This window comes from Protopterus annectens, chromosome 10.part0 (assembly GCF_019279795.1).
Source record: "Protopterus annectens isolate FY-2018-M chromosome 10.part0, PAN1.0, whole genome shotgun sequence".
Lineage (NCBI taxonomy): Eukaryota > Metazoa > Chordata > Ceratodontiformes > Protopteridae > Protopterus > Protopterus annectens.
In genome coordinates, this window is record NC_056744.1 from 1,820,022,995 (window position 1) to 1,820,037,930 (window position 14,936).

Consider the following 14,936-nt stretch of genomic DNA (forward strand, 5'->3'; position numbering starts at 1 on the left):
AGGACTGTCAGCACGTGCCCATCTCCAGTCAGGGTCAATACTGGGAGGACTGTCAGCACGTACCTATCTCCAGTCAGGGTCAATACTGGGAGAAGCACGTACCCATCTCCAGTCAGGGTCAATACTGGGAGCAGAGCAGCACGTACCCATCTCCAGTCAGGGTCAATACTGGGAGCAGAGCAGCACGTACCCATCTCCAGTCAGGGTCAATACTGGGAGCAGAGCAGCACGCACTCCATCTCCAGTCAGGGTCAATACTGGGAGCAGAGCAGCACGTACCCATCTCCAGTCAGGGTCAATACTGGGAGCAGAGCAGCACGTACCCATCTCCAGTCAGGGTCAATACTGGGAGCAGAGCAGCACGTACCCATCTCCAGTCAGGGTCAATACTGGGAGCAGAGCAGCACGCACTCCATCTCCAGTCAGGGTCAATACTGGGAGCAGAGCAGCACGCACTCCATCTCCAGTCAGGGTCAATACTGGGAGCAGAGCAGCACGTACCCATCTCCAGTCAGGGTCAATACTGGGAGCAGCGTCAGCACGTGCCCATCTCCAGTCAGGGTCAATACTGGGAGCAGAGCAGCACGTACCCATCTCCAGTCAGGGTCAATACTGGGAGCAGCGTCAGCACGTGCCCATCTCCAGTCAGGGTCAATACTGGGAGCAGCGTCAGCACGTGCCCATCTCCAGTCAGGGTCAATACTGGGAGCAGAGCAGCACGTGCCCATCTCCAGTCAGGGTCAATACTGGGAGCAGAGCAGCACGTGCCCATCTCCAGTCAGGGTCAATACTGGGAGCAGTGTCAGCATGTTCCCATCTCCAGTCAGGGTCAATACTGGCAGCAGCGTCAGCACGTGCCCATCTCCAGTCAGGGTCAATACTGGGAGCAGCGTCAGCACGTGCCCATCTCCAGTCAGGGTCAATACTGGGAGCAGCGTCAGCACGTGCCCATCTCCAGTCAGGGTCAATACTGGGAGCAGCGTCAGCACGTGCCCATCTCCAGTCAGGGTCAATGCTGGGAACAGCGTCAGCACGTGCGCATCTCCAGTCAGGGTCAAAACTGGGAGCAGCATCAGCACGTGCGCATCTCCAGTCAGGGTCAATACTGGGAGCAGCGTTAGCCTGCGCCCATCTCCAGTCAGGGTCAATACTGGGAGCAGCGTCAGCACGTGCCCATCTCCAGTCAGGGTCAATACTGGGAGCAGCGTCAGCACGTGCCCATCTCCAGTCAGGGTCAATACTGGGAGCAGCGTCAGCACGTGCCCATCTCCAGTCAGGGTCAATACTGGGAGCAGCGTCAGCACGTGCCCATCTCCAGTCAGGGACAATACTGGGAGCAGCATCAGCACGTGCCCATCTCCAGTCAGGGTCAAAACTGGGAGCAGCGTCAGCACGTGCCCATCTCCAGTCAGGGTCAAAACTGGGAGCAGCGTCAGCACGTGCCCATCTCCAGTCAGGGTCAATACTGGGAGCAGCGTCAGCACGTGCCCATCTCCAGTCAGGGTCAAAACTGGGAGCAGCGTCAGCACGTGCCCATCTCCAGTCAGGGTCAAAACTGGGAGCAGCGTCAGCACGTGCCCATCTCCAGTCAGGGTCAAAACTGGGAGCAGCGTCAGCACGTGCCCATCTCCAGTCAGGGTCAAAACTGGGAGCAGCGTCAGCACATACCCATCTCCAGTCAGGGTCAATACTGGGAGCAGCGTCAGCACGTGCCCATCTCCAATCAGGGTCAAAACTGGGAGCAGCGTCAGCACATACCCATCTCCAGTCAGGATCAATACTGGGAGCAGCGTCAGCACGTGCCCATCTCCAGTCAGGATCAATACTGGGAGCAGCGTCAGCACGTGCCCATCTCCAGTCAGGGTCAAAACTGGGAGCAGCGTCAGCACGTGCCCATCTCCAGTCAGGGTCAAAACTGGGAGCAGCGTCAGCACGTGCCCATCTCCAGTCAGGGTCAAAACTGGGAGCAGTGTCAGCACGTGCCCATCTCCAGTCAGGGTCAATACTGGGAGCAGCGTCAGCACGTGCCCATCTCCAGTCAGGGTCAATACTGGGAGCAGCGTCAGCACGTGCCCATCTCCAGTCAGGGTCAATACTGGGAACAGCGTCAACACGTGCCCATCTCCAGTCACGGTCAAAACTGGGAGCAGCATCAGCAAGTGCCCATCTCCAGTCAGGGTCAATACTGGGAGCAGCATCAGCACGTGCCCATCTCCAGTCAGGGTCAATACAGGGAGCAGCGTCAGCACGTGCCCATCTCCAGTCAGGGGCAATACTGGGAGCAGCGTCAGCACGTGCCCATCTCCAGTCAGGGTCAAAACTGGGAGCAGCGTCAGCACGTGCCCATCTCCAGTCAGGGTCAAAACTGGGAGCAGCATCAGCACGTGCCCATCTCCAGTCAGGGTCAAAACTGGGAGCAGCATCAGCACGTGCCCATCTCCAGTCAGGGTCAAAACTGGGAGCAGCATCAGCACGTGCCATCTCCAGTCAGGGTCAAAACTGGGAGCAGCGTCAGCACGTGCCCATCTCCAGTCAGGGTCAAAACTGGGAGCAGCGTCAGCACGTGCCCATCTCCAGTCAGGGTCAATACTGGGAGCAGAGCAGCACGTGCCCATCTCCAGTCAGGGTCAATACTGGGAGCAGAGCAGCACGTGCCCATCTCCAGTCAGGGTCAATACTGGGAGCAGAGCAGCACGTGCCCATCTCCAGTCAGGGTCAATACTGGGAGCAGCGTCAGCACGTGCGCATCTCCAGTCAGGGTCAATACTGGGAGCAGCGTTAGCCTGCGCCCATCTCCAGTCAGGGTCAATACTGGGAGCAGAGCAGCACGTGCCCATCTCCAGTCAGGGTCAATACTGGGAGCAGAGCAGCACGTGCCCATCTCCAGTCAGGGTCAATACTGGGAGCAGCGTCAGCACGTGCCCATCTCCAGTCAGGGTCAATACTGGGAGCAGCGTCAGCACGTGCCCATCTCCAGTCAGGGTCAATACTGGGAGCAGCGTCAGCACGTGCCCATCTCCAGTCAGGGTCAATACTGGGAGCAGCATCAGCACGTGCCCATCTCCAGTCAGGGTCAATGCTGGGAACAGCGTCAGCACGTGCGCATCTCCAGTCAGGGTCAAAACTGGGAGCAGCACGTACCCATCTCCAGTCAGGGTCAATACTGGGAGCAGCGTCAGCACGTGCCCATCTACAGTCAGGGTCAATACTGGGAGCAGCATTAGCCCGTGCCCATCTCCAGTCAGGGTCAATGCTGGGAACAGCGTCAGCACGTGCGCATCTCCAGTCAGGGTCAATACTGGGAGCAGCGTCAGCACGTGCCCATCTCCATTCAGGGTCAATACTGGGAGCAGCATTAGCCCGTGCCCATCTCCAGTCAGGGTCAATACTAGGAGCAGCGTCAGCACGTGCCCATCTCCAGTCAGGGTCAATGCTGGGAACAGCGTCAGCACGTGCGCATCTCCAGTCAGGGTCAAAACTGGGAGCAGCGTCAGCACGTGCCCATCTCCAGTCAGGGTCAAAACTGGGAGCAGCGTCAGCACGTGCGCATCTCCAGTCAGGGTCAAAACTGGGAGCAGCGTCAGCACGTGCCCATCTCCAGTCAGGGTCAATACTGGGAGCAGCGTCAGCACGTGCGCATCTCCAGTCAGGGTCAAAACTGGGAGCAGCGTCAGCACGTGCGCATCTCCAGTCAGGGTCAAAACTGGGAGCAGCGTCAGCACGTGCGCATCTCCAGTCAGGGTCAAAACTGGGAGCAGCATCAGCACATGCGCATCTCCAGTCAGGGTCAATACTGGGAGCAGCGTTAGCCTGCGCCCATCTCCAGTCAGGGTCAATACTGGGAGCAGCGTCAGCACGTGCCCATCTCCAGTCAGGGTCAATACTGGGAGCAGCGTCAGCACGTGTCCATCTCCAGTCAGGGTCAATACTTGGAGCAGCATCAGCACGTGCCCATCTCCAGTCAGGGACAATACTGGGAGCAGCGTCAGCACGTGCCCATCTCCAGTCAGGGTCAAAACTGGGAGCAGCATCAGCACGTGCCCATCTCCAGTCAGGGTCAATACTGGGAGCAGCGTCAGCACGTGCCCATCTCCAGTCAGGGTCAAAACTGGGAGCAGCGTCAGCACATACCCATCTCCAGTCAGGGTCAATACTGGGAGCAGCGTCAGCAGAGCCCATCTCCAGTCAGGGTCAAAACTGGGAGCAGCGTCAGCACATACCCATCTCCAGTCAGGGTCAATACTGGGAGCAGCGTCAGCACGTGCCCATCTCCAGTCAGGGTCAAAACTGGGAGCAGCGTCAGCACGTGCCCATCTCCAGTCAGGGTCAATACTGGGAGCAGCGTCAGCACGTGCCCATCTCCAGTCAGGGTCAATACTGGGAACAGCGTCAGCACATGCCCATCTCCAGTCAGGGTCAAAACTGGGAGCAGCATCAGCAAGTGCCCATCTCCAGTCAGGGTCAATACTGGGAGCAGCATCAGCATGTGCCCATCTCCAGTCAGGGTCAATACTGGGAGCAGCGTCAGCACGTGCCCATCTCCAGTCAGGGTCAATACTGGGAGCAGCGTCAGCACGTGCCCATCTCCAGTCAGGGGCAATACTGGGAGCAGCGTCAGCACGTGCCCATCTCCAGTCAGGGTCAAAACTGGGAGCAGCGTCAGCACGTGCCCATCTCCAGTCAGGGTCAAAACTGGGAGCAGCATCAGCACGTGCCCATCTCCAGTCAGGGTCAAAACTGGGAGCAGCGTCAGCACGTGCCCATCTCCAGTCAGGGTCAAAACTGGGAGCAGCGTCAGCACGTGCCCATCTCCAGTCAGGGTCAAAACTGGGAGCAGCGTCAACACGTGCCCATCTCCAGTCAGGGTCAATACTGGGAGCAGAGCAGCACGTGCCCATCTCCAGTCAGGGTCAATACTGGGAGCAGAGCAGCACGTGCCCATCTCCAGTCAGGGTCAATACTGGGAGCAGAGCAGCACGTGCCCATCTCCAGTCAGGGTCAATACTGGGAACAGAGCAGCACGTACCCATCTCCAGTCAGGGTCAATACTGGGAGCAGAGCAGCACGTACCCATCTCCAGTCAGGGTCAATACTGGGAGCAGAGCAGCACGTACCCATCTCCAGTCAGGGTCAATACTGGGAGCAGAGCAGCACGCAGCCATCTCCAGTCAGGGTCAATACTGGGAGCAGAGCAGCACGTGCCCATCTCCAGTCAGGGTCAATACTGGGAGCAGAGCAGCACGTGCCCATCTCCAGTCAGGGTCAATACTGGGAGCAGAGCAGCACGTGCCCATCTCCAGTCAGGGTCAATACTGGGGGCAGCGTCAGCACGTGCCCATCTCCAGTCAGGGTCAATACTGGGAGCAGCGTCAGCATGTGCCCATCTCCAGTCAGGGACAATACTGGGAGCAGCGTCAGCACGTGCCCATCTCCAGTCAGGGACAATACTGGGAGCAGCGTCAGCACGTGCCCATCTCCAGTCAGGGTCAATACTGGGAGCAGAGCAGCACGTACCCATCTCCAGTCAGGGTCAATACTGGGAGCAGAGCAGCACGTGCCCATCTCCAGTCAGGGTCAATACTGGGAGCAGAGCAGCACGTACCCATCTCCAGTCAGGGTCAATACTGGGAGCAGAGCAGCACGTACCCATCTCCAGTCAGGGTCAATACTGGGAGCAGAGCAGCACGTGCCCATCTCCAGTCAGGGTCAATACTGGGAGCAGCGTCAGCACGTGCCCATCTCCAGTCAGGGTCAATACTGGGAGCAGCGTCAGCACGTGCCCATCTCCAGTCAGGGTCAATACTGGGAGCAGCGTCAGCACGCGCCCATCTCCAGTCAGGGTCAATACTGGGAGCAGCGCCAGCACGTGCCCATCTCCAGTCAGGGTCAATACTGGGAGCAGCGCCAGCACGCGTGCCCATCTCCAGTCAGGGTCAATGCTGGGAACAGCGCCAGCACGCGCATCTCCAGTCAGGGTCAAAACTGGGAGCAGCACGTACCCATCTCCAGTCAGGGTCAATACTGGGAGCAGCGTCAGCACGTGCCCATCTCCAGTCAGGGTCAATACTGGGAGCAGCGTCAGCACGTGCCCATCTCCAGTCAGGGTCAATACTGGGAGCAGCATTAGCCCGTGCCCATCTCCAGTCAGGGTCAATGCTGGGAACAGCGTCAGCACGTGCCCATCTCCAGTCAGGGTCAATACTGGGAGCAGCGTCAGCACGTGCCCATCTCCAGTCAGGGTCAATACTGGGAGCAGTGTCAGCACGTGCCCATCTCCAGTCAGGGACAATACTGGGAGCAGCGTCAGCACGTGCCCATCTCCAGTCAGGGTCAAAACTGGGAGCAGCGTCAGCACGTGCCCATCTCCAGTCAGGGTCAAAACTGGGAGCAGCGTCAGCACGTGCCCATCTCCAGTCAGGGTCAATACTGGGAGCAGCGTCAGCACGTGCCCATCTCCAGTCAGGGTCAAAACTGGGAGCAGCGTCAGCACGCGCCCATCTCCAGTCAGGGTCAAAACTGGGAGCAGCGCCAGCACATACCCATCTCCAGTCAGGGTCAATACTGGGAGCAGCGCCAGCACGCGCCCATCTCCAGTCAGGGTCAAAACTGGGAGCAGCGCCAGCACATACCCATCTCCAGTCAGGGTCAATACTGGGAGCAGCGCCAGCACGCCCATCTCCAGTCAGGGTCAAAACTGGGAGCAGCGCCAGCACGCGCCCATCTCCAGTCAGGGTCAAAACTGGGAGCAGCGCCAGCACGTGCCCATCTCCAGTCAGGGTCAATACTGGGAGCAGCGCCAGCACGTGCCCATCTCCAGTCAGGGTCAATACTGGGAGCAGCGCCAGCACGTGCCCATCTCCAGTCAGGGTCAATACTGGGAACAGCGTCAGCACATGCCCATCTCCAGTCAGGGTCAAAACTGGGAGCAGCGTCAGCAAGTGCCCATCTCCAGTCAGGGTCAATACTGGGAGCAGCGTCAGCACGTGCCCATCTCCAGTCAGGGTCAATACTGGGAGCAGCGTCAGCACGTGCCCATCTCCAGTCAGGGTCAATACTGGGAGCAGCGTCAGCACGTGCCCATCTCCAGTCAGGGGCAATACTGGGAGCAGCGTCAGCACGCGCCCATCTCCAGTCAGGGGCAATACTGGGAGCAGCGCCAGCACGCGCCCATCTCCAGTCAGGGTCAAAACTGGGAGCAGCGCCAGCACGTGCCCATCTCCAGTCAGGGTCAAAACTGGGAGCAGCGCCAGCACGTGCCCATCTCCAGTCAGGGTCAAAACTGGGAGCAGCGTCAGCACGCGCCCATCTCCAGTCAGGGTCAAAACTGGGAGCAGCGCCAGCACGCGCCCATCTCCAGTCAGGGTCAAAACTGGGAGCAGCGTCAGCACGTGCCCATCTCCAGTCAGGGTCAAAACTGGGAGCAGCGTCAGCACGTGCCCATCTCCAGTCAGTGTCAAAACTGGGAGCAGCGTCAGCACGTGCCCATCTCCAGTCAGTGTCAAAACTGGGAGCAGCGTCAGCACGTGCCCATCTCCAGTCAGGGTCAAAACTGGGAGCAGCGTCAGCACGTGCCCATCTCCAGTCAGGGTTAAAACTGGGAGCAGCGTCAGCACGTGCCCATCTCCAGTCAGGGTCAAAACTGGGAGCAGCGTCAGCACGTGCCCATCTCCAGTCAGGGTCAAAACTGGGAGCAGCGTCAGCACGTGCCCATATCCAGTCAGGGTCAATACTGGGAGCAGCGTCAGCACGTGCCCATCTCCAGTCAGGGTCAATACTGGGAGCAGCGTCAGCACGTGCCCATCTCCAGTCAGCGACAATACTGGGAGCAGCATCAGCAGGTGCCCATCTCCAGTCAGGGACAATACTGGGAGCAGCATCAGCAGGTGCCCATCTCCAGTCAGGGTCAATACTGGGAGCAGCATCAGCATGTGCCCATCTCCAGTCAGGGTCAATACTGGGAGCAGCGTCAGCACGTGCCCATCAACAGTCAGGGGCAATACTGGGAGCAGCATCAGCACATGCCCATCTCCAGTCAGGGTCAAAACTGGGAGCAGCATCAGCACGTGCCCATCTCCAGTCAGGGACAATACTGGGAGCAGCGTCAGCACGTGCCCATCTCCAGTCAGGGTCAAAACTGGGAGCAGCATCAGCACGTGCCCATCTCCAGTCAGGGTCAAAACTGGGAGCAGCGTCAGCACGTGCCCATCTCCAGTCAGGGTCAAAACTGGGAGCAGCGTCAGCACGTGCCCATCTCCAGTCAGGGTCAAAACTGGGAGCAGCGTCAACACGTGCCCATCTCCAGTCAGGGTCAATACTGGGAGCAGAGCAGCACGTGCCCATCTCCAGTCAGGGTCAATACTGGGAGCAGAGCAGCACGTGCCCATCTCCAGTCAGGGTCAATACTGGGAGCAGAGCAGCACGTGCCCATCTCCAGTCAGGGTCAATACTGGGAACAGAGCAGCATGTACCCATCTCCAGTCAGGGTCAATACTGGGAGCAGAGCAGCACGTACCCATCTCCAGTCAGGGTCAATACTGGGAGCAGAGCAGCACGTACCCATCTCCAGTCAGGGTCAATACTGGGAGCAGAGCAGCACGCACTCCATCTCCAGTCAGGGTCAATACTGGGAGCAGAGCAGCACGCACTCCATCTCCAGTCAGGGTCAATACTGGGAGCAGAGCAGCACGTACCCATCTCCAGTCAGGGTCAATACTGGGAGCAGAGCAGCACGTACCCATCTCCAGTCAGGGTCAATACTGGGAGCAGAGCAGCACGTGCCCATCTCCAGTCAGGGTCAATACTGGGAGCAGAGCAGCACGTGCCCATCTCCAGTCAGGGTCAATACTGGGAGCAGAGCAGCACGTGCCCATCTCCAGTCAGGGTCAATACTGGGAGCAGCGTCAGCACGTGCCCATCTCCAGTCAGGGTCAAAACTGGGAGCAGCATCAGCACATACCCATCTCCAGTCAGGGTCAAAACTGGGAGCAGCATCAGCACATACCCATCTCCAGTCAGGGTCAAAACTGGGAGCAGCGTCAGCACGTGCCCATCTCCAGTCAGGGTCAATACTGGGAGCAGCGTCAGCACGTGCCCATCTCCAGTCAGGGTCAATACTGGGAGCAGCGTCAGCACGTGCCCATCTCCAGTCAGGGTCAATACTGGGAACAGCGTCAGCACATGCCCATCTCCAGTCAGGGTCAAAACTGGGAGCAGCATCAGCAAGTGCCCATCTCCAGTCAGGGTCAATACTGGGAGCAGCGTCAGCACGTGCCCATCTCCAGTCAGGGTCAATACTGGGAGCAGCGTCAGCACGTGCCCATCTCCAGTCAGGGGCAATACTGGGAGCAGCGTCAGCACGTGCCCATCTCCAGTCAGGGTCAAAACTGGGAGCAGCGTCAGCATGTGCCCATCTCCAGTCAGGGTCAAAACTGGGAGCAGCGTCAGCACGTGCCCATCTCCAGTCAGGGTCAAAACTGGGAGCAGCGTCAGCACGTGCCTATCTCCAGTCATGGTCAAAACTGGGAGCAGCGTCAGCACGTGCCCATCTCCAATCAGGGTCAATACTGGGAGCAGCGTCAGCATGTGCCCATCTCCAGTCAGGGTCAATACTGGGAGCAGCGTCAGCACGTCCCCATCTCCAGTCAGGGACAATACTGGGAACAGCGTCAGCACGTGCCCATCTCCAGTCAGGGTCAAAACTGGGAGCAGCATCAGCAGGTGCCCATCTCCAGTCAGGGTCAATACTGGGAGCAGCATCAGCATGTGCCCATCTCCAGTCAGGGTCAATACTGGGAGCAGCGTCAGCACGTGCCCATCAACAGTCAGGGGCAATACTGGGAGCAGCGTCAGCACGTGCCCATCAACAGTCAGGGGCAATACTGGGAGCAGCATCAGCACATGCCCATCTCCAGTCAGGGTCAAAACTGGGAGCAGCATCAGCACGTGCCCATCTCCAGTCAGGGGCAATACTGGGAGCAGCGTCAGCACATGCCCATCTCCAGTCAGGGTCAGCACGTGCCCATCTCCAGTCAGGGTCAGTATTGGGAGCAGCGTCAGCACGTGCCCATCTCCAGTCAGGGTCAATACTGGGAGCAGCGTCAGCACGTGCCCATCTCCAGTCAGGGTCAATACTGGGAGCAGCGTCAGCACGTGCCCATCTCCAGTCAGGGGCAATACTGGGAGCAGCGTCAGCACGTGCCCATCTCCAGTCAGGGTCAAAACTGGGAGCAGCGTCAGCACGTGCCCATCTCCAGTCAGGGTCAAAACTGGGAGCAGCGTCAGCATGTGCCCATCTCCAGTCAGGGTCAAAACTGGGAGCAGCGTCAGCACGTGCCCATCTCCAGTCAGGGTCAAAACTGGGAGCAGTGTCAGCACATACCCATCTCCAGTCAGGGTCAATACTGGGAGCAGCGTCAGCACGTGCCCATCTCCAGTCAGGGTCAAAACTGGGAGCAGCGTCAGCACGTGCCCATCTCCAGTCAGGGTCAATACTGGGAGCAGCGTCAGCACGTGCCCATCTCCAGTCAGGGTCAATACTGGGAACAGCGTCAGCACGTGCCCATCTCCAGTCAGGGTCAAAACTGGGAGCAGCATCAGCAAGTGCCCATCTCCAGTCAGGGTCATTACTGGGAGCAGCATCAGCATGTGCCCATCTCCAGTCAGGGTCATTACTGGGAGCAGCATCAGCATGTGCCCATCTCCAGTCAGGGTCAATACTGGGAGCAGCGTCAGCACGTGCCCATCTCCAGTCAGGGGCAATACTGGGAGCAGCGTCAGCACGTGCCCATCTGCAGTCAGGGTCAAAACTGGGAGCAGCGTCAGCACGTGCCCATCTCCAGTCAGGGTCAAAACTGGGAGCAGCGTCAGCACGTGCCCATCTCCAGTCAGGGTCAAAACTGGGAGCAGCGTCAGCATGTGCCCATCTCCAGTCAGGGTCAAAACTGGGAGCACCGTCAGCACGTGCCCATCTCCAGTCAGGGTCAAAACTGGGAGCAGCGTCAGCACGTGCCCATCTCCAGTCAGGGTCAAAACTGGGAGCAGCGTCAGCACGTGCCCATCTCCAGTCAGGGTCAAAACTGGGAGCAGCGTCAGCACGTGCCCATCTCCAGTCAGGGTCAAAACTGGGAGCAGCGTCAGCACGTGCCCATCTCCAATCAGGGTCAATACTGGGAGCAGCGTCAGCACGTGCCCATCTCCAGTCAGGGTCAATACTGGGAGCAGCGTCAGCACGTGCCCATCTCCAGTCAGGGACAATACTGGGAACAGCGTCAGCACATGCCCATCTCCAGTCAGGGTAAAAACTGGGAGCAGCATCAGCAAGTGCCCATCTCCAGTCAGGGTCAATACTGGGAGCAGCGTCAGCACGTGCCCATCTCCAGTCAGGGTCAATACTGGGAGCAGCGTCAGCACGTGCCCATCTCCAGTCAGGGTCAAAACTGGGAGCAGCGTCAGCACGTGCCCATCTCCAGTCAGGGTCAAAACTGGGAGCAGCGTCAGCACGTGCCCATCTCCAGTCAGGGTCAAAACTGGGAGCAGCGTCAGCACGTGCCCATCTCCAGTCAGGGTCAATACTGGGAGCAGCGTCAGCACGTGCCCATCTCCAGTCAGGGTCAATACTGGGAGCAGCGTCAGCACGTCCCCATCTCCAGTCAGGGACAATACTGGGAACAGCGTCAGCACATGCCCATCTCCAGTCAGGGTCAAAACTGGGAGCAGCATCAGCAGGTGCCCATCTCCAGTCAGGGTCTATACTGGGAGCAGCATCAGCATGTGCCCATCTCCAGTCAGGGTCAATACTGGGAGCAGCGTCAGCACGTGCCCATCAACAGTCAGGGGCAATACTGGGAGCAGCGTCAGCACGTGCCCATCAACAGTCAGGGGCAATACTGGGAGCAGCATCAGCACATGCCCATCTCCAGTCAGGGTCAAAACAGGGAGCAGCATCAGCACGTGCCCATCTCCAGTCAGGGACAATAATGGGAGCAGCGTCAGCACGTGCCCATCTCCAGTCAGGGTCAGCACGTGCCCATCTCCAGTCAGGGTCAATACTGGGAGCAGCGTCAGCACGTGCCCATCTCCAGTCAGGGTCAATACTGGGAGCAGCGTCAGCACGTGCCCATCTCCAGTCAGGGGCAATACTGGGAGCAGCGTCAGCACGTGCCCATCTCCAGTCAGGGTCAAAACTGGGAGCAGCGTCAGCACGTGCCCATCTCCAGTCAGGGTCAAAACTGGGAGCAGCGTCAGCACGTGCCCATCTCCAGTCAGGGTCAAAACTGGGAGCAGCGCCAGCACGTGCCCATCTCCAGTCAGGGTCAAAACTGGGAGCAGCGTCAGCACGTGCCCATCTCCAGTCAGGGTCAAAACTGGGAGCAGTGTCAGCACATACCCATCTCCAGTCAGGGTCAATACTGGGAGCAGCGTCAGCACGTGCCCATCTCCAGTCAGGGTCAAAACTGGGAGCAGCGTCAGCACGTGCCCATCTCCAGTCAGGGTCAAAACTGGGAGCAGCGTCAGCACGTGCCCATCTCCAGTCAGGGTCAATACTGGGAGCAGCGTCAGCACGTGCCCATCTCCAGTCAGGGTCAATACTGGGAACAGCGTCAGCACGTGCCCATCTCCAGTCAGGGTCAAAACTGGGAGCAGCATCAGCAAGTGCCCATCTCCAGTCAGGGTCATTACTGGGAGCAGCATCAGCATGTGCCCATCTCCAGTCAGGGTCATTACTGGGAGCAGCATCAGCATGTGCCCATCTCCAGTCAGGGTCAATACTGGGAGCAGCGTCAGCACGTGCCCATCTCCAGTCAGGGGCAATACTGGGAGCAGCGTCAGCACGTGCCCATCTGCAGTCAGGGTCAAAACTGGGAGCAGCATCAGCACGTGCCCATCTCCAGTCAGGGTCAAAACTGGGAGCAGCGTCAGCACGTGCCCATCTCCAGTCAGGGTCAAAACTGGGAGCAGCGTCAGCACGTGCCCATCTCCAGTCAGGGTCAAAACTGGGAGCAGCGTCAGCATGTGCCCATCTCTAGTCAGGGTCAAAACTGGGAGCAGTGTCAGCACATACCCATCTCCAGTCAGGGTCAATACTGGGAGCAGCGTCAGCACGTGCCCATCTCCAGTCAGGGTCAAAACTGGGAGCAGCGTCAGCACGTGCCCATCTCCAGTCAGGGTCAAAACTGGGAGCAGCGTCAGCACGTGCCCATCTCCAGTCAGGGTCAATACTGGGAGCAGCGTCAGCACGTGCCCATCTCCAGTCAGGGTCAATACTGGGAACAGCGTCAGCACGTGCCCATCTCCAGTCAGGGTCAAAACTGGGAGCAGCATCAGCAAGTGCCCATCTCCAGTCAGGGTCAAAACTGGGAGCAGCATCAGCAAGTGCCCATCTCCAGTCAGGGTCATTACTGGGAGCAGCATCAGCATGTGCCCATCTCCAGTCAGGGTCATTACTGGGAGCAGCATCAGCATGTGCCCATCTCCAGTCAGGGTCAATACTGGGAGCAGCGTCAGCACGTGCCCATCTCCAGTCAGGGGCAATACTGGGAGCAGCGTCAGCACGTGCCCATCTGCAGTCAGGGTCAAAACTGGGAGCAGCATCAGCACGTGCCCATCTCCAGTCAGGGTCAAAACTGGGAGCAGCGTCAGCACGTGCCCATCTCCAGTCAGGGTCAAAACTGGGAGCAGCGTCAGCACGTGCCCATCTCCAGTCAGGGTCAAAACTGGGAGCAGCATCAGCACGTGCCCATCTCCAGTCAGGGTCAAAACTGGGAGCAGCGTCAGCACGTGCCCATCTCCAGTCAGGGTCAAAACTGGGAGCAGCATCAGCAAGTGCCCATCTCCAGTCAGGGTCATTACTGGGAGCAGCATCAGCATGTGCCCATCTCCAGTCAGGGTCATTACTGGGAGCAGCATCAGCATGTGCCCATCTCCAGTCAGGGTCAATACTGGGAGCAGCGTCAGCACGTGCCCATCTCCAGTCAGGGGCAATACTGGGAGCAGCGTCAGCACGTGCCCATCTGCAGTCAGGGTCAAAACTGGGAGCAGCATCAGCACGTGCCCATCTCCAGTCAGGGTCAAAACTGGGAGCAGCGTCAGCACGTGCCCATCTCCAGTCAGGGTCAAAACTGGGAGCAGCGTCAGCACGTGCCCATCTCCAGTCAGGGTCAAAACTGGGAGCAGCGTCAGCATGTGCCCATCTCTAGTCAGGGTCAAAACTGGGAGCAGCGTCAGCACGTGCCCATCTCCAGTCAGGGTCAAAACTGGGAGCAGTGTCAGCACATACCCATCTCCAGTCAGGGTCAATACTGGGAGCAGCGTCAGCACGTGCCCATCTCCAGTCAGGGTCAAAACTGGGAGCAGCGTCAGCACGTGCCCATCTCCAGTCACGGTCAATACTGGGAGCAGCGTCAGCACGTGCCCATCTCCAGTCAGGGTCAATACTGGGAACAGCGTCAGCACGTGCCCATCTCCAGTCAGGGTCAAAACTGGGAGCAGCATCAGCAAGTGCCCATCTCCAGTCAGGGTCATTACTGGGAGCAGCATCAGCATGTGCCCATCTCCAGTCAGGGTCATTACTGGGAGCAGCATCAGCATGTGCCCATCTCCAGTCAGGGTCAATACTGGGAGCAGCGTCAGCACGTGCCCATCTCCAGTCAGGGGCAATACTGGGAGCAGCGTCAGCACGTGCCCATCTCCAGTCAGGGGCAATACTGGGAGCAGCGTCAGCACGTGCCCATCTGCAGTCAGGGTCAAAACTGGGAGCAGCATCAGCACGTGCCCATCTCCAGTCAGGGTCAAAACTGGGAGCAGCGTCAGCACGTGCCCATCTCCAGTCAGGGTCAAAACTGGGAGCAGCGCCAGCACGCGCCCATCTCCAGTCAGGGTCAAAACTGGGAGCAGCGTCAGCACGTGCCCATCTCCAGTCAGGGTCAAAACTGGGAGCA

The 14,936-nt window shown here is 58.8% G+C and overlaps 1 protein-coding gene across 1 annotated transcript in view; it reads left to right on the forward strand.

Annotated features, from left to right (window-relative positions):
* Positions 1 to 1,656: 1,656 nt before the first annotated feature.
* The window catches only part of LOC122814515 (mucin-21-like), a gene marked incomplete at its 5' end in the record, with an annotated part of 38,388 nt that continues 25,108 nt past the window's right edge, over positions 1,657 to 14,936 (forward strand). Inside the window, 7 exons of the mRNA XM_044087089.1 lie at positions 1,657 to 1,836; positions 4,254 to 4,298; positions 6,483 to 6,777; positions 6,863 to 7,020; positions 7,137 to 7,266; positions 7,403 to 7,536; positions 12,239 to 12,291. Of these exons, the coding sequence (XP_043943024.1) occupies positions 1,657 to 1,836; positions 4,254 to 4,298; positions 6,483 to 6,777; positions 6,863 to 7,020; positions 7,137 to 7,266; positions 7,403 to 7,536; positions 12,239 to 12,291 (995 nt within the window). The remainder of the gene's footprint in view (positions 1,837 to 4,253; positions 4,299 to 6,482; positions 6,778 to 6,862; positions 7,021 to 7,136; positions 7,267 to 7,402; positions 7,537 to 12,238; positions 12,292 to 14,936) is intronic.